The sequence below is a fragment of the Amblyomma mixtum genome, chromosome 2, assembly GCF_055824585.1.
Source record: "Amblyomma mixtum isolate Tamu chromosome 2, ASM5582458v1, whole genome shotgun sequence".
Classification (NCBI taxonomy): domain Eukaryota; kingdom Metazoa; phylum Arthropoda; class Arachnida; order Ixodida; family Ixodidae; genus Amblyomma; species Amblyomma mixtum.
The window spans coordinates 316,322,758-316,348,601 of NC_143013.1; the positions used below are offsets into that span (position 1 = coordinate 316,322,758).

Sequence of the window (25,844 nt, forward strand, 5' to 3'; positions counted from 1 at the left end):
GCTATGAAAAATGGGGCCGCTTGTGGCGCTGCCGTCGCGCGATGCACGTGCTATGTTTCATAAATACGACATCCCCGGCACAGCAGTACGGAAGCCGGTACTCAGCCCCGTTAGTAAAGCACCGACGAAACCTGAACCCTTTTTCGCTCCCCCAGGGGAAGCTGCGATACTCAGCAGTATGCATGAATATAAATAAGCTGTGTCAAACTGAAATACTGAGGACGGCTGTGCCCCCTGTTTGGCGCCAGCAGCATTGAAGCTCACGAACTTAGGGTGAATGCAAGACACCTGACTGACTAGCTAAATGCTCAGGGAGATATACAAACCCGGTTTTCCCCTACGACGAAATTGTTTCCTGCGAACAACGCCACCTAGAGGTATGTACCACTGTTCTTGCGGGAGCGTGGGTGTCCTTGCTTATCCACATGATCTCTACTGGTCCGCGTGCGTTCCCACATGCGTGCGTGTTTGCGTGCGTGCGTGCGTGCGTGCGTGCGTGTGTGCGTGGTGCGGACGCGCGCGTATGCGTTGGCGACATATGCCGCTGCCAGCTGGGATGGATATTGTTTTTCGAGACAGGAGAAGTAAACCACGATCTGTGCGAAAAATTCCACTCTCAAATGAAACTAGCCCACACCGCAATGAACCGCTCGCGCGTTTTAGATGAGTACGTGTCGATCTGGACGGCATATGCTCACTGCAGCAGTTGCCCGCTGATTACACCAACAGTGCACACGCGCAACTGACGCGAACGTGGGCACAGTACGCCTGACTCACAGTAACAAGAGCAATAGGTGACTAATACAGAGCCCAGAGGCACTACGCTTTTATGATAGGCTAGTTTGTGCGCGAAACAGTTACTACGGAACCATGGCTTTTGTACATCATATACAAGATGCGTGGGGATCCCATTTTCAATGAACTTAGGAGAGTACAATGCCCATTATACGCTGCCTTACTGTCGTGCACCATTCTTCGTTGATTCAAGACAGCAACCATCTCTTTGTGGCGTCAGTTGCGAACCTGTTTCTTTTCTCGTTTCCGTTCCCTTGAGTCTTGCTCATCTTATCACACCCAATAACAACAAGGCGGCAACTTCAAAAGTGAATATGCCATAAATGCTACCCTTTTCGTACGCAACGGAGAAAAAAAAAACAGGCAGAGAAGCCATAATTGAAATGAACGGCGGTGCATCGAATATGGCACAAGGGAAGAAAAAGCACATGCGCACATGTTGTCCTTTTATTGTGCCGTTGTCGTTGCGCCGCTATTAATTGTACCGTGCACCAGCTTGCCCCACAGGCCGTTATTCTTAGGCCGTAATGATTTACTAACACATTCCACGCTTTTTTTTCTGCATGCTTCAAAGCTTTCGCCGCGTAGATCAGGTGCTCGAGTTTACCACGGTTTCAACGTCATCATCGGAGCTGTTCAGGTCGGAGAGGGGCGAACAAGGACCGCGCGTAGGTGGCGGCCAGATTACATCCAAGTCATTATTGCAAACTTAAGGAATGAGCCGGCGGTGGCGACGAACTGGAAAACGCGATTAATTAATCTAATCACTCGCGTCAGGGTGAACAGGGAAAAGGAAGGGGCGATCAAGCGAGGTCTGACCGCCGGAGGAAGAGTCCCGTGGCACGGTGTGTCGCGTCGCTCACTTAGGAGATTGAGGCCCGATCCCAAGGCGGAGAAGCGGCCGCGATCGATGGCGCGGCGTCTCTCGAGGGCCCCATCAGGGAAGGTGGTTGCGGTAGTCGCTGATGCGTGGGAGGGACGGACGCTGATCAATATACACGCTGCATTATTTGGGTCGAAGTGGTCAACACATATCGAAGCTGTTGAGACACTGTAAAAAATTGTTTACTTGGATGAGCAGCTTGATACCGTCCCGGCCTTTGGTAGGTAAGCGAAGACGTACAGCCTTTGTCAAAAGTAACCAGGCTGCACGTTTTTCTTCTCAGTCGTATACTAAAGCTGTTATGCCAGCCCTCAAGCTCTAAATCTCTGTATGGTAAGAAGAACCCCTGTTCTCACCTTCAAAGAATTTCTTGATCTTTGGGGAAGCCGTGAGGGCTCTGTTATAAAAATGAGAAGCAAACCGTGTAACCTGGTTACTTTTGACAAAGACTGTACGTTCGTAGCCTTTCTTCTTTAAACTTCCGTTATTTCGTCGGTGTATGATTGAAGGACGAGTATTTTACGTCTAGAAGATGTCTAGATATTTTCCTTGCTGTGCAGCCGATGGAGTTCGGCGGCCGCATATAGTCTTCCGCATGTCTCATCAAGAGAAAACAGCAGCTTAAATTACCTTGGTGAAGATAGATACATGAGAAAGTCTTGAAGCGCGGAAACACAGTTCTTCACGGTCAGACCGAGTAATATTCCATTTTGACCTACCAAAATGGAAACGTTGAAGTATTAGCACACATGCCCAGAACACATCAAATCTTTTGCTGCTGTGCTGATGTACCCGAAGACAAGAAGGGGAAGGCAGAAAGAGAGAGAGAGGAAACAAAGTATCACACACGCACGGATCTTCCATGATTGAAACCCTAGGCGCGGCCGCATACATTCTCGGTAACCTGTCGAGTCATTTACCTCCTGGTGTCAAATGCGGACTCGGGTGTCAGAGTGGATCTGTTGGGACCGCTGCTACAACCCCTCAGTATACGTATACATCCCATACATCAGCAGCCCAACTAACGAAGGAATGGCACGTGGCAATAACACGAACATTTTTCTTCATTAAATACCCACGCCAGGGTCTGTTGATTTGGCTTTCCGCTTCAGAGCGCAAAACAGCGGGAGCGAATTCCGCCCTCAGCGCCCCCTTTCGGTTGAAGGCAAAATGCGAGAACTCTCGTCTGCTGTACAATCGTTTTTTGCGCTTTTTTTTTTCCAAGATGCTGTTCCAGCTCGCTCAAATGTCAGTATTACTCCAGTGGGCTGTTGTGGGAAAGTTGTCCCTCCTTGTGCAGGGGCCTTGAGTGTGCTTGAACTACTAGCAGCACGAAGGAGATAATGAGTTGTTCATACGCAGCTGAGCACATCTTCGCTGCAGTCCAGAGACGCCTGAAGGCAACCTCAACTTCCAGCATTTGGAACGGCAACGGTGTCTCACACCTCTAAGTAGTTGCCAAATGACGCAGTATCGAGGAGGGGGAGGAGGAGGAAAAAAATCATTCAAGGCCACCAGTCATCATCATCATCATCAACATGAGCGCTTGCTGCACTAGGGCCCGTTGGCCATCTGCTGAGCCCGAGTGAAACGAAACACTCCAGGAAAGGGGGGGGGGGGATAGGAGAAGTAAGGAGAGGTAACGGCAGTGTTACACGAGTAGAGAACGTGTTCTGTGTATGCCCTGGTCTCTGGACAGTTGGGACAGGGAGCTGTGCCACGCCGTCCGAAGTTGCAGAGCATTAGTGGAGTGTGGAGAGAGTGTCAACATTGCGAAAGACGTGTGCTTGATATGTGTTGAGTGACGGGTGGGTAAAGTTGTGTTGTATCGACGCTCACGGCCGGATGAGCGAGAACCAGTCACCCGAACTTTCACTCCGATTTTACGTTTACTCGCACATTTCACACTAGTCACAGGAACAAACTATTTCATACTGCTAAGATGAGAAATACTTGAGGAAAACATTGGAGATAGCTTCAGGACACGTGCAATACTAATTACATTTCGACTTCACCTTAAGATTGACTTTGATTTCAAATTCCAGACCCAGCCACCCATAATCAGCGCATCCTGGAGCGCACCGGTCGAAAACTCCAGACTGACATCTTTTTATATTAAATTGAAGAAAAAAGGGGGCGCGTCAGCGTGAAGCGCTTTGATTGATGGTGAAGCGAGCGGCGGAGTGGAAAGCGGCCCGGAAGCGTGACGGAACACCAAGAAGAAACGATGGTGAAACGCGGGCCCGTTAAATTATCCCGGAAAGCGGTTCGGGAACATATAGCGGCGCGCGTCGGCGTGTCGCTGCGCCAGCGTGAAACTCTCGGATGAATGGAGACCGCCGCCAGACGGCGCGACATCCATTAGTCGTGCGCGCGCCTAACAAAGTTGCGCGGTATAAAAAGCGCGTTAGAGAACAGAGGGTGTGCGTTGCCAAATGCTTCGCGCCTGCAGGAGAAAAGAGAACCAAAGCGAAATCGGCGGTTCTGCAGCGCTACTGCGGTGTACATTTTAACAGCACGATGGCGACGACGAATCGCGCACTGTTTCTGGGAAAATTTTCGCAAGGTCTGCCTTTCGGGGGATGAATTTATGGATCTCTTCGAACGCGTGTTCGTACTAGCAAGTCACCGCCCTTAGTGTGCTCCGAGCGCCTTGCTTCAGTCCCTGTTTAATTGGGCTGTTTTCCTATATGGTAGGTTTCTAAACGAAACAAATATTCCTCACCGATATTTCGATTCAACGCTAAAAATCACTCCGTGATTGGCACGCTGTTGGATGTAAAATTCGCTGTGGTTTAGTACTGGTTAAACCTGGAGGATTTTGCAAGCGACATCTGCTCGTAGCCATATATTGTTGCGTGATCAATTTATTAATTGCCCACAGTCTCGCCGTTTTGCGTGCTCATGCACGACCATATTGCGCATGCGCGAGGAGCAAGTGACGTCACTACGCACAGGTGGCGTGCCGGCGGCCCCGGCACGCTAGCTGTGCGCCGCTACTGCGCATGCGCAACTGGCGAGCGCGGCGGTGGCACCTCTGAGTCACCCGCGCAGCGACGGCGGCGGCGCGCCACTGTGCGCCGTGTGACGTCACTATTCCTCGCGCATGGGCAGATTGGCCTTTCCTCGGCTCAGCGGAATGGCTGGGCAACTAGAGTAGTGTTGCTTTCGCAACAAAAACGGCCAGCCAGACGACTCTAACAAGTTCGATTGGTGCGCGTGCTACGGCCAGTGGCAATAGTCGAACGACAGGATAGTTGGACACCTGGGCACCTGAGTGGCTCCTTGTGGGAACGCATGAGAGGAATGAAAAGAGAGTAGAAAGAAGTGCAACAAGCGCAGGTACGTACCTCGCGCGGCAGGGTGCGTCCAACTGTTTGCGTCTTAGGAGGAACTGACTTTATTGCACTGGAATGGCTCGAAGCCTTAAGGGATGTCGTTTCCTATAGGCACTGCAAACAGGCCCAAACCATTTGTGCTGAACAAAACCTGCGCTGGAGGTTTCCAGGCGCGGTGGCTCGATGACAACAGTGAGTTGCCCTATTTCTATGCTAACCGGGGCGCCGTAACACAAAGTCTAGTAAGCGGAAGAAGCTAAGTTTTGATCGGAATTCACCGCGCTTTCAAGACGCCACCCGCTCAAACATATCTTGAGGTGCGTGCGTACGCGCTCACCCGAATACCCGAAACAGCATGTAGCAACGCGTGCGCCTGCGTTATTATGCCACGTATTGTATCGCACACAATCTGGTCTCCCTTTTGTATCGGTCGAAGCAGCGCCGTCGGCGGTGGTTCAGGTTTCGCAGCAGAGAAACCACACCGCTGCCTGGGAGGCGCAAGTTGCCTAACAGTACGAGCTTTCCAGAATGCCACATAAAAGAGAAGGAATGAAATAAAGAGAACGAACAGCTTGACAAACGAACGCGAAAAATGGAAGAGCGGATAAAGGACAGCAGCGACGCTTATCACGCCGCCAGAGACCGTGCGCTGACGTGACGGTGATAACTGCCCGTTTATATATTTTCTGTCAATATCACCCATATAGGTCCGTCTACCACGGTGGGAGGGCCAGCAAGTGTCGTCATCACTTCTTTCATTACAACGCGTGAATCAAACTTGGCCGCCCTGTATCGGCAAAAGCAGGGCTCGAGGCTATTTTACGCACGCTCCTGTGTTTCCTCTTTCGTTGGGCTCACAGCAGTACAGCCATAAGCAGTAGGAGAGGAAACACCTGGTTTATAATGAAGAACCTCGTTTCTTTGCAATTCCGAATCAGTTTGAACTAACACCTAGGGGATCACGTGCCCCGAGGAAAATTATTTAGACAAAAAAATACCTTTACGAATGTAGCACCGGAAGCGCCGTGCTTTAATTTTGCTAGATTACGTTACCCGCCATGAGTTAACTTGATATTTAAAGGGCCACTGACCAGGGTCCGGACATTTTTGAAAAACAAGCCCACTGCATAGATGAGGCATCGAAGATAACCTCTGCAAAATATTAGAGCCATGCGCGCCCCGAAAAGCTGCGAAAATTCAAATCAAAGCCCGTTCGTTCTTTCCTTCCTTCAAAAACGGGCCCGGCCCACTACTCTGCACCCCGCTGACGTCAAGGGGGGCTACTTTCGCTAAAGGCACTCCATTGGTGCATCGTTCTGACTGACGGGAGAAGGTTGGGCGTAGCCTTGGCGTCGCGTCGTCTGCACAAGGCTTTCCGCAGCGCCTTCTGTTCTGGCTCATGCCTACAAACCCGCATGAAGGAACAAAAAAAAAAAACTGCGGAGGGAGCGTGCGGCGACAGCCTTGAACCCTAGCCATAAAAAGTAAAAAAATAGTAAAACTGAGGGAGTTGGTTCGCCACCCCCCCCCCCCCCCCCGCCGTGATCACGTCACGAGACGCTCTGCGTGCGCGCTCCCTTCTCAGTTTCTTTTCTTCTATGCGAGCCCCCCAAAACAAGGTTTTAATTAGTAGTGCAGCAGAGCCTTTCCCTCGCTCGCCCTCTAGACCGCTCCGCACACACACCGCTTATCTTTCGTGCAACTTGCGTACGCCTTGACTCCAATGAATGACATATGCTTTGGAGCGGAGAAAAGACACAAACACACAGAACACAAACACGCATGGAGAAAAGCAAACGGGCGATTGCCGGGTCCGCGCTTCGCCGTGTGTTTCGAACACAACCGACTTCCGCCCCTCCGCTCGTGAAACGGTGGGGAGGCCTAAAAGAAAATGAAAAGATGGCTCGTTAACTGGGAATGACAAACAGATGTATGAAAGGATGCGCTCGCTAACAAGTCTAGGTGGTCGAGCCGATCGCGCCTCTCGATCGTTCAGTGTGCGGAAAAAATGCAAAAACCAAGAAAAGAATTCTATTGAAGGCGGGGCCATGACGTCGCCCTGTGACGCACTCCACAGACACCACGCCTCCGGCTTACACCGGAGAACGAAGGGGTGATTTTGCCTTGCCGAGCCTACTCGACGAGGAGCGGGAGAGAAGAATTTCGAGGAGGGAATGGAAGGAGAGGAGGCTCGCTCAAAGAGAGGTAGAGAGTGTCTGCTGCGCTGGGGTGGGCACAGGCCCTTTAAATCTCAGTGCCGCAGTGTTATTCTGACCGCTGTTCCCAAGCGCGCCAATGCTATATGCGTTAACATAATCGCATTGCTTTTAAAGGGCCCGTGCCCACCCCAGCGCAGCAGACACTCTCTACCTCTCTTTGAGCGAGCCTCCTCTCCTTCCATTCCCTCCTCGAAATTCTTCTCTCCCGCTCCTCGTCGAGTAGGCTCGGCAAGGCAAAATCACCCCTTCCTTCTCCGGTGTAAGCCGGAGGCGTGGTGTCTGTGGAGTGCGTCACAGGGCGACGTCATGGCCCCGCCTTCAATAGAATTCTTTTCTTGGTTTTTGCATTTTCTCCGGACACTGAACGATCGAGAGGCGCGATCGGCTCGACCACCTAGACTTGTTAGCGAGCGCATCCTTTCATACATCTGTTTGTCATTCCCAGTTAACGAGCCATCTTTTCATTTTCTTTTAGGCCTCCCCACCGTTTCACGAGCGGAGGGGCGGAAGTCGGTTGTGTTCGAAACACACGGCGAAGCGCGGACCCGGCAACCGCCCGTTTGCTTTTCTCCATGCGTGTTTGTGTTCTGTCTGTTTGTGTCTTTTCTCCGCTCCAAAGCATATGTCATTCATTGGAGTCAAGGCGTACGCAAGATGCACGAAAGATAAGCGGTGTGTGTGCGGAGCGGTCTAGTGGGCGAGCGAGGGAAAGGCTCTGCTGCACTACTAATTAAAACCTTGTTTTGGGGGGCTCGCATAGAAGAAAAGAAACTGAGAAGGGAGCCCGCACGCAGAGCGTCTCGTGACGTGATCACGGCGGGGGGGGGGGGGGGGGGGGGGGGAGGGGGGGGGGGCGAACCAACTCCCTCAGTTTTACTATTTTTTTACTTTTTATGGCTAGGGTTCAAGGCTGTCGCCGCACGCTCCCTCCGCAGTTTTTTTTTTTTGTTCCTTCATGCGGGTTTGTAGGCATGAGCCAGAACAGAAGGCGCTGCGGAAAGCCTTGTGCAGACGACGCGACGCCAAGGCTACGCCCAACCTTCTCCCGTCAGTCAGAACGATGCACCAATGGAGTGCCTTTAGCGAAAGTAGCCCCCCTTGACGTCAGCGGGGTGCAGAGTAGTGGGCCGGGCCCGTTTTTGAAGGAAGGAAAGAACGAACGGGCTTTGATTTGAATTTTCGCAGCTTTTCGGGGCGCGCATGGCTCTAATATTTTGCAGAGGTTATCTTCGATGCCTCATCTATGCAGTGGGCTTGTTTTTCAAAAATGTCCGGACCCTGGGCAGTGGCCCTTTAAGCCAGAGTAGAAGAAACCGCCATTGAAAACGACTCAAGTTTGGCGAGAAAAGTTTTCGGAGCCTCGCTCTTTTTCGGCGATCCAGTATCCAATGCACGGCTAATGTATGTATCTCGCCCACGGTAGAATACAGGAGAAAATCAAAAGAGGCGGTGAATTCGAATCTAAACGAGAAGAGGAGGCGAAGATGCGCAAGCGAAGCCGGTCATTAGCCGGCACATTGTCCCCGGCGGTGCGCCATCGTTAATCTTCCTGTGGCAATAGCGTAGCGCCACGAAAAGGCGCAGCACGGAGTCAACGCGGCAAGAAAAAGGAAGGCTGGAATAAAAGTAAGAAAGGGAAGAAAAAATAAAGAAAAACGGCGGTATCGTATCGCAGAGACGCCCACGCACTTAATGCGTTAACAAAGGAACCGCTTCCCGCCGCTGTCCCACGAGGATAAATGTACAAGCGAAAAAGAAAATGATGAAAAAACGCCAGCCGCTGCGTGTCGCGTGTCACGGGGCAAAATAAGCACGAAGAGAAACAAACACAGAGAAGTTACAATACGCGACAGTCGCTGAATCAGCGTGTTTTTGATAGTTGCGAAAGCATTGGGGAAGCTCGCCTCTCCCCATGGCGCCTGCTGCTCGCATCCCTGTTTAACGGTGCGCACCTCAGTTCGGCACGCGCAAGTTTCGCCAGATTCTCACTGCGTCTCCGGGGATTTGGAGCAGTGAACCGGCGAGATCCTAAATCACGTGATACTTTGTCGACTCCTCCTTCTGTTCGTGCGACACTGTCTGCATGCGTGTGTCGCTGTATGTGGGCGCTATTAGGAGGGTTGTGCAAGGCGACGGGCTCGAAACATCTTCCCTGCGTAGTTCGCCACCTTGCAAGCAATGCCATAATTTCCACATCCCTCCTGCCCCTTTTCTGTGGGAGGAAACGTAAGCAAACAATGACCAGCAAGTGGAGAGTGGTAGTACATGTCGTAGGCCGTTGCGTAAACTTCGTCCGTTGTGTAGCCGTGGCTACACATTGGCACCAGGTGGAGCGCCAGCATGGGGTAAGGCGACGATGCAGCCCGAGTAAGGAGGGTGCAGAGAGGCAGTCGTCGCGCTCGGCGCTCAGTAAAGTGCAAACCAGGTCCTCATGAGCTCCGGGCTCTGTCGCTTAATGAGCACGAAAGGGAAAAAAGTAAGAACGTTTCTCGCGAACTTTCTTAGTATCGCTGTCGTGTGGAGAATTAAAGGCGTCGCAGCGTGAACTTACTGCGGCGCCACTATGCAACTCCTGGATTCAATGCCTTCTCCTTGCCGCAAGTTACCTCTCTCCATAGCGGCGCTGCGATAGCGTTATAGGCTACCTGCTAATCACTGGAGATATCTTTGGACCCATATATAGGTTTGACCATGACTTCAGCCACAATTATCTGATGTCACAGCGACCTGGCCTGAAGTACAGGAGGTTTTCAAAAAATAAAAAGAAAAATGTGCGGTGGCTTCACAGTTATCCGTTCTCTCCTATTGTTAAGAACGTCGGACAAATGAAATCCTGCTATCGTCCGCGCCAAGCCGTGCGCTAAACCGGCACAGCAAAATCTGCGGCGCGATGTGGAAAAAGAACAATGAAAAAAAAAGAAGAGTGAAGAGGGAAAAAGTGAGGGACAGCGGATGAGAGATAAGTTCCTATCAACGATATCTTTTGTTTTCGCCGTGCCCTGCTGACATTTGCATGACTGCCTTGGACAGGCGAGGCGGTCGACATTGAATAGCGATCGACGTCGAGGGCAGCAACAGCCGGTGTCATGAGCGCGAGATGAAACGACCGTTGCAAAGCAGGCTCGCCCGTTTTAGTTTGCCGAAGAGTACACGGAGTGAAGGCTGCCAGCAAGTCAGCTGAGTGCGTGCAACGAAGCGTGTGAAGAACAGATATGAAAAGGCAGAAGAAAATGAAAGCGACTGTGGGTGAAAGTTGCAGGTGCGGAGGTGAAAGGTGACATTGAATGAATCAGTGGAGAAAAGTAAGGAGAATGGACACACAGAACGTGACCAATGATAAGGAAGGATGTAACGAAGAGAAAGGAATTGAGTGGACAAAGTGACAAGGAGGAAATTGTGGTTTTAAGAGCGCCAAAGTCTCTTTTAGCACATTTGAAGAGAAGAAAGTGATTTCGTTCAAGAGAATTGGGGTCAAAACGCGGAGAATGTCCTCATTCCTATGAACATGATCGATGACGATGATGGGAACGGCGGTAATCATCCACCTCGGTGGCGAACACCTGAAGGCAATGCACGAACGGCAACCATAAATCGCAGTGTACAGGTCATCCGACAAAGCGCGCACTGAATTTTCTTCGATGAGCCGCATGCCGCGTCACGGGCGCCGTACTGGAGTATAAGGCCTAGCTTCCGCATTGCAGGTCACAGTTGGTGGCGATAAGCGAATCAGAAAAAAGAGCGCGTTTCCACAGCTCTTCTGGTCTCAAACACAGCGGCCGCTATGACGTCAGTACAGCTCGTGCAAAAAAGTTCTCTACGCCACCAAGAACATGTGTCCCCTTGCAAACGCCGGCAACATTTAGGAGTGCTCCGTGCCTTCGTGTAAAATGAATGGGCGCTGCATAAAAGCGGCACAAAGCTTTGAGAGTATCTTGCAATTAATTTGAAATTTTTTCCCTTTTTTTTTTTTGCTCACAGCCGCTATCCTTGCATATTACAAGAAACAGCATGATGTCTCTTCGCTATCTACAGACGCTAGCGCCTGCGCAAATAAATTCGGTCTTAGATATTTAGGACTTTAGCTGCTCTTCATTGCAGGTCTCCATGCAAGAAGCGGCATGCGGGACAAATATATGGCGCTTAATAAGCCCGATACACGTTTGCGTAGCCTGCTGTCATTGACGACAGCTCTTATAGCTCATTTTTCCTGCCTCCACGCGCTCTGTTGTCATCTTGACTCTCTTCTAGGACGGTGTTGGACAGACTGGTGATTTGCAGCCGACGAGTCTCGAACGCAATGTTTCCATTAAAAAAAAAGAAATAAATAAAAATAAATCTGTACCAAAGCTTCGCAGCCTAGACGACAACGAGAGAGAGAGAGAGAAAAAGGGTATTCTGTGAGAAGAAAACAGCGAAGAACAATCATCCTTTCTTTCCTGAATTTCTTGCTTTGCTTTCTTTTCTTTAGACGACAGCGCTGCAGAAAACAACGGCCAAAAGGCCAGGCAGCACGAGCGCAGGACATATTTTGTCCCAACGAGACATCCTAAGCGACAAATAAAAACGACGGAGGGAAGCAGCCACCCAGAGAAAGTGGACAAGGGGGTAAGAAGAGGAGAGGGCTTCGGAGGAAGTGCTCGCCTCTTGCTGTTCCTTGAGCGATCATAGAGAGCGGTCGTTAGGCCTAGGTGGGCAAGGGAGAAAAGGGGTGAAGGGGAGGCAGTGTCTCGGGCGCCACAATGGCTCGTAAATCGGTCCGCTGGGCTCGCGAACTGCTCCTCGCGCACCGCGCACGCCAGTCCGCGCTCGATCGCTCACGGGCCAGAGATTGCGGGGTGTCGCTGCATGCCAAGCGACGGGAAAAGGCGTTAGTCACCTCCTCGAATGCCTGCTTCGTTTTTGCCGTCTTTGCGACATCTTTGTGAGATCAGTCCCGTTTGTGGGTGCGCGTTCCGTCTGTAGGAATGAAGTGAACAGCAGTCATATAATAGCGCGCTCATGCACTCCCCCATTCGTCAACACGGATACGCTCGCGTATACAGTTAGACGTTTGCTCGCGTATTTCTCTTGCTAATTCGGTACCTAACATGCGTAGTTTTCCTGTCGATCGGCAACTACAGCCACCTGCAGTAAAACACTTTGCGGGGCAAGTTGGTGCATGGTTTGCTTAAAAAATGAAGCGCCAAACAGGACAGCACAGAGGAAGAGACGACGAGACAGAGCCGCATACGCTGTCGGTGTTACTGGTGCCATCTATGAGAGCATCTTGTAGAAGCCATCTTTTCGACCAATCCAGATTTTCCCGTCACGCCGACGGCAACGCCGACACCAGCTTTTCTGCGAAGCGGGGCCTTACGCTGTGGCGCACAAGGCGGCACAGTCCCGCAAAATACCGCACGGTTGCAGTCTGAGAGCTTCTCACATTAGGGTGCCTCGATGCCCAGCACTGCGCCGTACAGGGTGGAGACACGACCTTCGTGGGCGCCATCTTGGGGCAAGCGCTGAAATGCGGGCCTACGGAGCGTCGGCCGGTATCCTTCTTTAGAACGCGCTTTCGCTAGCAGGCTGAGCTGTATAAGGTTTCTGCATATATGCTCACAGTTCTGAGTACTTTTTGCTTATTGATATAAATGAGAAAAGAGCTAGCGTTTGCTTACAAGCGCCGCTTTTAGAGCAAATGGCCACTGTGCAGCTAGGACAGCACTTACTTTTTGGCCGTCTCAGATGCTCAAATCGGTTATTTTAACTGCAGTGACTGCTTTACAGAGCAATGCCTTTTGTACTGCCAGAACATGACGGAGTTTATAAGGTGCATGACAAGCAAAAGGCTTTAACTGCCTCTGTTGATGAAGATGAACAACTAGTTGACGTTTTAGTCAGCCGCGCATATGAAAAATATTTTGCATCGCTGTCGGCTCGGGTCTCTTCCTGGTCAGGTGGCGTCTCAGGGGTTGGCGAAGAGCCTTTTGTAGCGTCAGGTGTAGAACTACGGGGAAAAAGCCGCGGTGCAGGCGGCTTTCTTCGCTTCGGCTGAGCTGTTCGCGCAAGAAAGAAATTAATTCATCAGTACCTAAAAATATGCGAGGCTCTAGTGCTCCTCAGATTATCTGATGCGGATACTAGGCTAGCAAGCCGAATGTGGGCAAACACGTCTAAAATCAAACAACGTCGGGACAGCCGTTGACTTGAGGAGCCGCCGTCCATTCATTCTGTTGCCCTCAAACTGATCTTCCTCGAAGTGGCGCTAAAATGAGAGAGACGATGAAACTGTCATTTCGCGCCTCTCGTCGTGTGCACGCAAACAAATGAGATAATAAAAAGGCGTTAAGGAAGCGGTGCGATATTATAAGCACAGGATCACGAAGTATTTCCGTGGACGCCAACCAAGCGACAGCACTAATTCGAGTGTCGGAGGGGCAAATTTAACTTCACTTAAATTTGGCTTAATCTCGGGCCGGTACTTGCGCGTTTGACAACGGTGCACTTCGCCTCGCGATGTGTCATTACATGGAGAAGAAAGAGCTGTATTCGGGATGAACTTCTGTACTGCGCAGGCACCTTGCTTCCTCGCGACCGCTTACTTAAAGCAACGGCCAGTTCACAATAGAAGTTTCTTCGCGACTAGTCGAATTGCCAGCCATATGCTGTAACCGACTTAATTTTCGCGAGGGCCTAACGTTTGCGTTCGTTGCGAATCGCAAATACCTCGAAAAATTATTCCCGTGAATAATTTGAGAAAAGGAAGGTGAAGGGGCTTATTATTTGTGCTGCGCAGAATTTAGCACTTGCGAAAAGACCACTTGCAAAATTCCAGGACGGCTGGCTCGTAGGCAGGTTTTTGCAGCCAAAACTCTCTGTTCATAGACTGCATTTTCACTTCCTACTCTGGCCAGAAAAGTGGGTAGGTAGCACGTGGGGGTTCACCCATCAGCCTCTATTATATTCTTTTTTGAAAAGGAGAGAGGGGAATGCTCCTTAATCTGCGTGAACCGGAAGCCTCGCAAGATCGAGTGTAAAGGGCAGCTGTTGAAAGAGTACAATGGCGCATTCCTTCGACAAATACCGGGCTCCACCTGCTTCACGTGTTTTTACCGCGGCTCTGAACAAAAAGAATGTGCGATCGCGAGAGAGTAAAGATCATTGTGAGACACTCCGTGAATGATACGGAATGAGTGCAACTCACTGAAAGTTAAAAGACGCGATGATTCATATATTTAGCTTGTAAGCCTTCACATAACTGGTAATTCAAAATGTTCCGCCTCAAAAACAAAGCGCGCTACTTCCAATGCCAGGCAATGCGATGCAACACGTGCTGTACTCACGTTTCTAACTAGGCTTCGAGCTGCAGCTTTGAAGGCACACAAAAATTCCTGTTGCGCACAGTGCGAGATTGGCGAACAAGGCAAAAACATATATTCAAACCGCACAAAGTCAGTGCTTACAAGCGGATGGGTGGAGCGGTGTGGTTATAATGTTATTCCTACTGAAAGCACATAACTGTAAGCGACATTTAGAAAAAGATCTAAAATCTTTAGCGCAGACAACGACCACGAGAAAGACGGTACACAAACACAAGCGCTTGTGTGTGTCTCTCATCTTCCTCGTGGTCTGTGTCTGTTCGTGCTAAATTTTTTTACATTATCTATGTGAACAAACTAGCCAAAAAAAGAAGTTTTAATGATGCATAAAAACAGCACAGACATTGCGGATTGCCTCGCAGATCTTCGCGCTGTCATTCGCCTTCCAGTTCTCACGCTTCACTTTCGCCTCCCATATTTCTCTCCGTCCCTCATCCCGTGGAAAACGAAAACGTCGCGCTCCTTTCTTCGCCGAGCCGGCACACAATGAAACACAACACCCTGGCATGCTATTTTTCGTGAATTAAAGCAGTTCATCAGCTCAGAATCCAGCGCAAAACACAGTTTCGAACCTTCCACAGCAGCGGCACGAAAAGCGACTTGCCCCAAGATGGCGAGCGCGGAGAAGACGGCGGCGCGGCGCATGCCAAAGCGTGTCACCACCCTGGACGGCGGCGCTGGCATCGAGGCACCCTATTCTCACATGGCGCGCTAGTGAGAGAGGAGGCGATAGAGAGGAGGACGAGGAGGAAAGCGGTCGCTTACTTTCTGGAGAACAGCCTTGAGTAGACGTCTTTCTTCTCGTCGGGCGAGGAGTCATCGTTGCCGAGCTCGCTGATGCCGTAGGGCACCGACTGCGCGGCGCTCAGACTGCCACGGTGCCGCGGCTGCTGGTCAGCAGGCAGCGAGGAGAAGGACGGAGCTTCAGGCTCTGGAAAGAAGATGACGACGACGCTGAGTGGCGCTCGCTTCAAACACTGTACAATGCGGAAACATCGCAGGCTGTAGGCGTAACTCTGGTCGCGCTATACCTCTGTGCTCTAGTAAGTAGTAGTAGTAGTAGTAGTAGTAGTTTTATTTGAAATAATAATGAAAAGGAAAGAAAAAGATTTTTGCTAGCCCCGGCATCTGCCATCGCTACGGCAAGCACCTGAGCTGGGGAAGCGGAGATAAAGGAGCAGCACGCTCACTGAAGAAATGAGATGAAAGAGGTACAGTACGGGATTTTGTTTGTACATTACGCATGAAACGATGAAACGCTCGTCACAGTCACATTATGATTATCATTTCCTGCACAATGATATTGCAGAGATTAAATAGACAAGCGTTAGTTGGTGCAGTTGCAAGTACTACTACCATTGCTGGTCGACATATCGTATTTTCCTGCCTTTGATGATGTCACATCGCTTCGACCAATGACGCATTTTTCAACGCCACCACTTTTTGGGCGACGCTGGGTTTTCATGTCGATAAACCATCTAATTTTTTTCTCGAAAAGAGGTACAAAGAAGGCATGAAATTCAAAACGATGATGTAGCTGAGGCACAGGGACAGATGGATTGTAGAACTGCCTTGTGTCTAGCGGGTTACGAAAAAGATAGGGCCCGGTTCTCTCCGGATACAGTGGTTCTCACTTGGGTTCGGGTACGCTCACAAAGATTGTGTTGATGCCCACGCAGTCACCATGGCTTGAATACATTAGAAGTACGAGTAATACCTTAATCTGAAATAGCCTCTCCATTTGCCAGGTGCACTGTCTCATTTTGTTTCGCGGCATGGGGAAAAATGTGACATTTTGAAGTTTTTTAACAGAAACTTTCATTATCATCAACTGGCCTTTTCATATTTGCTGAACATAATGTCATGACAGTAGCAAACAATTCGGCAGTACTTGTTTGTTGATATTTGTGAATAATAAAATAAATCAATCATTTGCAAATTTGTGTCGCGTTCTGCCCCCTCTCTCCTACACAAGGACTAACAGCTAGCAAGCAAAAGCAAAGTGATTCGCATGCATTCTCTGTTTTGAATGACAGCGCTGTCCAATGATAAAGAATCAAAATAATCAATCGGGAAAAATCAATACAAGATACAACAGGTGGACAGAGCAGTAGCGACAGAGAGCTATGGACAAGTAAATATGAAGTCACACCATCAACCACGCGAATATTCAGCGCTACTTAACTGGATCGTTCATTTGCACTGGACTAAACTGGAGAGCTTTTCATCGCTCATGTTTACCGTAAACAACCTTAAACGAGAGCACACACAACTTAAAAGTTACAGCGCGGTAGCGAATTCGTTGCGAAGTTAAAGAAACAAGCGACTTGTTCTTATTGCCAGTCCTTACTGGTAACTCCGACATGTGTCTAGAGCATATGCGCAATGTCTACAAGCTTCTCTGGACGACACCCGTTTCTTATCAGCGCACTCTGCCCACAAGGGCCGTCTGGAAATTACAAGGGAAACAAACAACTTCCACATAAAACAGGCGCTGACAGACTGCCGACACGTAACAGTTTCTCTTACTTGAACTCCTGCGCTGCTTCGTGAACAGACGCATCTTTACCAACGGTTGTGTCTTAGGGAGATGTGTAGCTCAGATTCGTCTTGCAGTTGGCTATCGGCACTACGTGTTTGATCCTACCGAGTCCCTTGAGCGCCTATCTTTTGCTTCCTGTCCTATCGCTCGTAAAGGTGATCTACCTCTTGGCGCTTGCATCGCGGCAGTGTGTTTTCTCGCAATAGTTCCTCGTGCGGGACCCTCAGCAACTCGAGTTTTGTCGGCACCGCACCGACTTTTCCGTGCCATGTGGGTGTGAGTACACAACATCAGTAGTTGTCGTTCTTAACTGGTCGTTTGTTATGGAAAGAGCCGTTAGTGGTGGCCTGCCCTCAACCGCCGAAGCTCGCTAAATGGCCGAGAGACAAATACGAGAACAGAGAGAAAATGAAATGACTTCATCGAGGCGAGAGAAATATCTAATAAACTCCCCTGCATTCTACTGTGTGAAAAGAAAAGAAAAACTGGAAGAAAAAATTAGAAATAAAATAATTTGATTTAATTCTCACCTGCTACGGTGGGCAGGTTATGATGACGTTAAAAGGTCACGTGACCTCTCTCAACTAATCAGCGACTTTTGTGACAGACGCATGATGTGAACTCTAATGCTGTCGCATTAAAACCCGAAATATTGCTAATATTAACGCCCTGCATTTCAGCAGCGTATTGTGTTATGGTGTTCCGGAGGTTAACGATTCCTTCCGAGTATCTTGGGGAGGCTCGTAGAAAAAGGAAAGACAGCCTTTACTACAAGAGTAACATCCTTCCGTTCTTCCTTTTTTCCCTGTGAGCGTGGTCCCACGAATGACTTCATTGCATCGCCAGACTCTGAGTAACTTTCGGCGAGATATCACTAGCCACGGGCAGTATTTCTGATTCCATCTTACAGGCAATGAAATCGGTTGGTTGGTTTATGGGGTTTAACGTCCCAAAGCGACTGAGGCTATGAGAGACGCCGTAGTGGAGGGCTCCGGAAATTTCGACCACCTGGGGTTCTTTAACGCGCACTGACATCGCGCGCACAGTACACGGGCCTCGAATTTCTCCTCCAAAGAAATTCAGCCGCTGCGGCCGGGATCGAACCCGCGTCTTTCGGGCCAGCAGCCGAGCACCATAGCCACTGAGCCACCGCGGCGGCGGCAATGAAATCTCCCGCTTTGTTTCTACGAAGTGGCAGCACACAGGTGGGACGATGCCTGTGCCCTCTGATAAAGAGAGGGCGGGAAATAGAAGCTTTGATAGCGCGGCAACTCTACAGAAATGCTTAAATGAAATCTACGAAGGCATTATGTTATTGTCCTTATGGGGCGCGTTCGAGAGGACAAACGCTAATAATTATATCTTTCATTATGCAGGGATCGAGAATAATATAAACTTTGTGTATCATTAAACAATGGCGGAAATACAGGAGGCATGGGACAGCGGGTGAAGTGGGACTGCAGAAATTGATTCGTTCACGAGTAGCCTCAGAAGTTAAAAAATGGCCAGATGAATGGCACTAGGATTCCGGCAGCCCTGTTTGAAATCGCTCATATGTCAATTGCGCAAAACTTTTTCTGGAAGAAACTGTGACTTCAGCGCTAAAACCAAAAAACCCCCGCTCACTTTGCTTCACGCGCAAATCGAAACCAGCCTATGAAAGCAAGCAGTGCTCTAGCATCTGAAATAAGCTGTATCTGCGTGCTTTAACCCATTGGAATTTCGCGCACAGATGTTAATTTGTTGGCGGGATACGCCACTGTCTTGGGTACCACGCAGTTGGGAGGAGTGGGACTGTTGGAGGGAGGAACGGGACACTGCCCCATCCTGTCTCTTGGTCTAGTTCGGAAGTAACTGTGGGCGGTTAATGTATCTCTTGGAGCCTTGAAATGACACTCTAATTGCAGGAAACCAGTTTACAGAAAGACAGCAGACGTGGAGCCGCAAGATGTGGCCAACTCGACAATGTACATTAACTGCCCGCCTTTCAATTCTTCGACACCTATTCAATTTTCAATTCTTTATCTTCCCTGTGTTTGTCAAGCTCGTACGTTTTGTCACTTCACGTGCAATATGAGGCCGAAGATTTAATGTTGCCGAGAATGCTCGCCCACATTCTGGAGGCATGACTCGCCGCGCGGCTGAACGACAGGGAGAAGTTTCGTTTTTACGTTTTTACGAGGAGAACTCAAGAGCGCGCAGTCGACGCGGCAAGACTCCATGCTCACCTTCGTATCGGCTTTATCTCAGAACCTTCTGCGCGGCTTTCTTGGAGACGAAAGGGCAAGCGAAACCTTTTGGGCAACAACGACAGTAGAAGTGCCGCAGTTCTGAAGGCTTGAAAGCGGCCAGAGGACAGCGTATCGCGCAGCAGCGTCGCTGAAATCACTCTTTACGAAACTAATTTAGGCGGCACGTGTTAAATGTCCCCAAATTTTACAGCTTCACATGCTCTCATGATGCGACGTTCGCATACAGAGGCATATGCGTTCTGCCTCGGCTGTCTTCTTCACGCAAACGATAGCAAGTACGCGCATAGCTGAATGGCCTCGTATATGGTTAGGTACATCTATACACCGCGAGAAAATACATGCGCTTTCGAGAACCTTGGACGCAAAGCAACCTCAGCACGTAACTCGTCGAAATAGCCAAAATTTGTTGGGCGGCAGCGGCGAGGGTAAGCGCGTTTTAGAAATTCTAAAAACTAATATGGAGAATACACATGGTGGGCTACACGCCTCTCGATAATTTAGGAGCCTAACAGTAATAGTTAAAAAGTTAACTACTCAATATTAGTTAACCAGCCTGCTAGCGAGCACGTCTTAGCTGTATTCTGAATGTGGACGCACTAACATGAATTTTGTAGGTGGTTTCTTCTTTTTTTTTTTTTGTACGAGCGACACGGTCTGTAAGGTTGGCATTGATATCTAGGAAAAATGTGCGAAACACGACCACAGCTATATTGTGTACTAATCATCATCAGCAGCCTGAATACGCCCACTGCAAGACAAAGGTACTATCGGGGCCAAAAGTAACAGACCCCCCCCCCCCCCCCCCCCCCCCTCCAAGTTCCTTCCGACCCGTGCCACTCTACGTGGGGGCGCCACCTGACAAAACACTTATGGTGTCCAGACCGGCTCAGTCGGCCTGTTTCGACTCCAGAAGCGCTTTGTCAGATGACGCCCCCACGTAGAGTGGCACGGGTCGGAACATGGAGGGGGGGTCTGTTACTTTTGCTTCGGATGGTACATATCTTTACATATTTAAATGTGCACTAAAGAGGAATCTGAACTCGTCTTTTTACCGCGACAGCTCGATCTACACGTTCCGAACATTCTTAGCAACTTCGAATTATTGTCCTGTGCGGCCGACTTCCCTAATTTAAATCGGATTAAATTTCCCGGCTCCCGCCTTTTTTGGACTCACCGCTGAAGGTAGGATTAATCAACTAACGCGTCGAGTGCCTTTCAGGCAGTCGTGTATCGGCTTGACTTCCGCTTTCATTTTCATTTTTAGGTTTCCGGGAATAACTAGATCCAGTCAGAGACAACATAGCTGCAAATTAGGCCCACGTAAATAAAAATACGCGTGGACTCTTTGCTCTCGCCGACGCGGGACTGGCTGAAAGGCATTCCACGCGTCGGTTGAATCCTCCTACCGATTTAAATTAGGGAAATCGGCCTCACAAGACGATAATTCGAAGTTTATAAGGATGCTCGGAACGTGTAGATCGAGTTCCCGCGGTAAAAAGGCAAGTCCAGATTCCTTTTTAGCGCACCTTTAACCCTGTCTTGTGCCAGCTGTGGCCCCCATACCTCCGCAATCTCTTCTCATTCCCCTGCCTAGCTTTCTGTCGCCTGCTGCTACACTTGCCTTTTCTTGGTATCCTGTCCGTTACCCTTAACGACCACCGGTCATGGCACCTTCGCATTACCTGTCCTGTCAAAGTCCATTTCTTCCTCTTGATTTCGACTAGGATGTCACCACCCGCATTTGTTCTCTGACCCACTCTGCCCTCTTCCTGTCTCTTAACGTTACACCTAGCATTTCCCTTTCCGTAGCTCACAGTACTGTGAGAAATGTGTGAAAATGCATGTGAAAAAGTGCGCGAAAACTAAAAGAGGCTTGATTTCGTCGGTAACTGTTGTTTTCACTCATCGAGTGGCTAACACAATGAGCCATGTTCGTGTATACGATGGTAGCCTCTGTCAGCTTGGGCGGCGGTTATTGAAATCACGTTCTAGCGCAATGTCGGCACAATTTTTTGGAAAAACGCCCACTTGTGGCGGCATGTAGCAGGTCTAATGCAGTGAAGCAGTTTGAAGTAAATGGCGCAGCACGACTGCAAAACATTCGCTCCCATTATTTCTATTGTTTTCTACGAAGGGAATCATGCCAGCGTGTGAACATGACGTTTCATGATTGGCGAGTGGTGCGTAGCAGAAGAACAGTAGGAGAAATGTTTCGTTCCTAAAGGTAACCAGTGGCGAGCAGTGAGAATTATGTTGAATCGAATCCTGAGGGAACCCCTGATTCGTACGGTACAATGGGCCGTGAAACTCGTGCCGTATACATAAACTTGTGCCCTCTTTGAGAAGAATACGTCATTGCTCGGGTGTCCTCATCAGTCAGCGGTTCCAAGTAGTGGAACTAACTCGAGACCTCCTGGCGCCCCGCCGGCATTCGACAATAGAGGGGAAAGTCCTCCTTTCTGTAAAAGAAGCATGGGAGATCCAAGACACTCCGCGGATCCAGAAAAAAACGATGTGGCCTGCTGGATACGGACTGACCGGCTTGAGCACATTTGCCGGGTACAGGAACAGCGCATATACTTCATTGTGGGTGGTGCAGCACGAAACAGACGAAAGCAAAAAAGAGAGACACTAACCAACTCGCCAAATTTACCAACTTTACTAACTCACCCCGCTATCCATCCTTCTCCAGCGCATATATTGCGCTAGAGCGGCTCACTAACTGTCGTGTATTATGTTCACTTTGTGTTTTCGTTTTTTTCTGCCAGCTCGCTTGAAACGTGTGTACCAGCTGGCCAGGGTTTCCGCAATATACTGAGATATATGGTGTACAAAAAAACCAAAGGCACATTTAGTAATTTTAATCCTATCATAAAATTCAGTCACGCAAACTTAGTGATTACACTAGTTCTTGGGCACTTCTTATTCCTGACACATGTACTGAGTTAGTGAGGTAACGCTGTCGCTTGGTGCCGCTTACGAGGAGTACTACCATGGACGAAAGAGAAGAAAATAAAAAAGGCGCTCAGTTGGCCAAAAGCTAAAGTTATTATCGCGCTGAATGCGCTAAACGCCGCCAAATTGCGCTTTCGGGTGCGCTTTCGTATACACGAGGGGCTGTAAGGAAAAATAGGCATTCAGTGTAGGAAAGTGCAACGCGGCATACATTAAAAGCACCTTAAAGGAAGACTATTTGCTAATCAAAGCCTATAATGTAGCATCATGTTAAGATATCCCTCCAAAAACCGCTAGTAAACATGAAGCATGATTGCATCAGCGCAAACGCCGTTTCCGAATACGGTGATGGCTGAACAAAACTGCCAACTTCAATTTAGCGCTATCATCGCGTATGTCTTACGCACACAAAATGGCGCCTCTACCTTACCTCCTCCATGCTCTCCCACATCGCTGAGAAGCTGCATAGCTGCTCGTTTCCAGGTTTTCCTACATCGGCGAAGTGAGCGACTTGAGCTCTGGCGAGAGCCGCGGGACTAGGGTGCTGAAGCCCCAACGGCAGCAAAGGCGTTATTCTACAGTCATTACTCGCTTCAGTGTAAGCGCCAGCCAGACAAGGAATACGAAGCCCGTATCGCCAGCGGTATCGCACACGGGTGCACAAGTGGGAAGGCCCGCCTGCTGACGATGGCCGAGATTAGTTCACGAAACAAACGAAAGCCCATTTTGCACTCTTTTCTCCCTTAAAACCGTGCAACGTCACTCAAGCTCGAGCGTGCACCAGCGAACTGGAGACCGAATCGTCTAAGCGTATCTAGGCGGGTTTTCTTGTTCGGCGCCCCCGGATCGGTGCTTTTGTCCGACGTAACTGGTCAGTGTACCAGCCGTCGGACAGTGACAAGCCGCTGCCAATGAATTCCAAATAAGTGGGTAATCAAGCTTATGAGCAATTACTCCCTCATTTAAAATCTACTCCACACTTAGAGATTCCGCCAAACACATTGGACCGATCCCGGTGAATTCATTCTCTAATTCGCTGAGAACATCGGTAGCTACTCCAGTGCTGCACGGTATTTTGTGAGCCAGCATCTAGCACGCGCGCATCACCCTTTGCACTCCCGTAATCACATACTGTTTGACAGTCGCAAACAGCGATGTCCCCGTGAGCACGACAGGATAACATGCCGACAGTAACCAGCGCTCAATTGCTTCCGAGTCGAAGCTTCTTTATTGTGTTTTCAGTGAAGGTACGACATCTACTTGCATGCCCATGCGGCAAAATTACTTATCGTTCTCGACCGCGCACACTGCTGTCAGAACAATAGCGAGGTCATCTACAGTTGTGCACACCGTGCAATCTTCACGATTTCAGTGAGTTGCTCTCGAAAAAGTTATTGACACGAGCAGAATAGTCCGCCCCTTAGTCGGTGAATCGCTCTTCCGGAGTGTTGCGCAGTGGCCTGCAGAGCAGCGATCAGACAGGCGGAAGCTTCGCTTGAAAGAAGCCACGGCGGATTACCTGTTTCTCGTTGGTCAGCAACAATAAGCAAATAACGAAATCACTGGCCAAACTAATTTTAACCCTTTTCTGCCCAGTATCGCAAATGTGCAACAGCCAGCCAGCGTTAAACAATTCTTCGCGTCTAATTTGCCTTTATAGTCTTTAGCACAACTCGGACCAGCAGCAAAAATGGCCGAAATGATAATTACCGCTAACTATCTCATGAAGTCAACCGCGCAAAATGAGACACGCAAGTTTCAGTTAGCGCTGTTAACTTCATGATGTTAACGCCATGATAATAAACGGGTGTTGTGAGACCGGACATACCCCCAAGAGGCGCTCTATCCGCTGAGTGTTTCTCTGAATAGCTAGTGTCTCGTGGAGCCTGACATGCTATCGCGTGCGGCACATTTCCTCGCAAATACTGCCGCTGAAACTGGAAGCCCTAGACCGATTTTCATCGTCTTCAAACAGCATGATAACCGAAGCTTGGTACAGTAGCAGACGACGGCGCCACTAGGCCAACGCCATAGGTGCGCTCGATGAGTCTGGAGCCGGAAGCGGCTGCGAGTATCATCATCGCCGTTGTCTGCTGAAGAGCGCTAAGCAGGTGGTTCCCATTCGTGCTGTCTAGGGTGCCTGGCTTGAACGGCAGTTTTTGCGAGGAAATACAGCTCACGCGGCAGCATCATCGGAGGCGCTCTATCCTCTGGTGTATCATCATCATCGTCATCATCATCATGATACACCCGGAGGATACAGCACCTTTTGGGGGTATGCCCGCCTTCACAGTACACATTTAACGCGGCGTTTTAAAGAGATGACATCGAAATGAAGTAGCATATTTTCTCACGCTCTTCTTCAAAACACTCGCCAGCTGTTAATGAAAGGCCGCCTCCACGGGTACACTGTGAAACTAGAAAAATAATTTTTAAAGTTTCGCATACATGCGTCTCTATCTATGGGTGACGCTCCCGCCTTGTACTTCCAAAGAAGAGTGAGGGGACTCCCACAGGCATGTATCGCGGTGTTTTGAAAAGTATACATCGGATTTAAAATGATGTTTCATGCATGCATGTTCAGTTCCAGGATGTACTTACATGGCTTTTATTCATGAATGGACATCATAGGTGCACCGTGAAATTGGATAACTGTTTTGAAAACTTTTGTTTACGTGTACTCTTATGGGCCGTAACCCCAGCTTTTAAGGCACAGTCGGGTCCTGCGTCCGCGAACTCCCCCTATGTTTGTAAATACGGTGTCGGTCTAAAAGCATGCTCCCTGCACTCACAGCAACTATTTATGACGGCCGTATAAAATATACTGAATGTACCAAACATTTCAATTCCCGCGGCTGGATGGATGGATGAAGGCAGGAGCGTCCCCTTTGAAACGGGGTGGTACCAGTCACCACCATGCTCAGCTTTTTTTTTCTTTATATTTCATTAAAGCGCAACTGCATATGCATAGCTTAAAGCGGTCGAATGTTTGGTACTTGCGGGCAAAGCCTGCGAATTCTTTTTGGAATACCATTTGAAATGGTGGCGTCGTAATCGTCGATTAAAATCGCCACGACCTTCAAACTTCTCTTCAGCGTACAAAGCCAAGTGGAAGGGAAGGGGGCATGATGGCGTCAACGAAGGTACCGGCACATTTCTAACGCATAGATGCTTGCTTTCAAGCAAAAAAAAAAACGCCTCCGAAGGAAAAGCCCGCCGAGCGCTGTTTGGCAGCATCCACCGAGGCACGGCAACTTGTGGTTGACGGCCGTCGAAATTTTAAACCTTACTCGCCATGACAACACACTAATCTTCCCCGCACTCCTCTGGTGCTCTGAGAAAAAGCCTAAAATTTAATCGTCGATTACATCACTATTTTTAATCCTATCGCAAAAACACTAGGCATGCTTTACCTGCATGGGCGTCCGGAGGGGGGGGGCAAGGGGGGGCGGCTGCACCCCCCTGGAAAATCACTCACTCGAACCGTGAGTGATGGCCGCAC

At 49.5% G+C, this 25,844-nt stretch overlaps 1 protein-coding gene across 1 annotated transcript in view; it reads right to left on the reverse strand.

Annotated features, from left to right (window-relative positions):
• Positions 1-25,844, reverse strand: part of LOC149365066 (uncharacterized) — a 618,748-nt gene that overhangs the window by 296,237 nt on the left and 296,667 nt on the right. Inside the window, exon 5 of the mRNA XM_089568779.1 lies at positions 15,359-15,524. Within this exon, the coding sequence (XP_089424905.1) occupies positions 15,359-15,524 (166 nt within the window). The remainder of the gene's footprint in view (positions 1-15,358; positions 15,525-25,844) is intronic.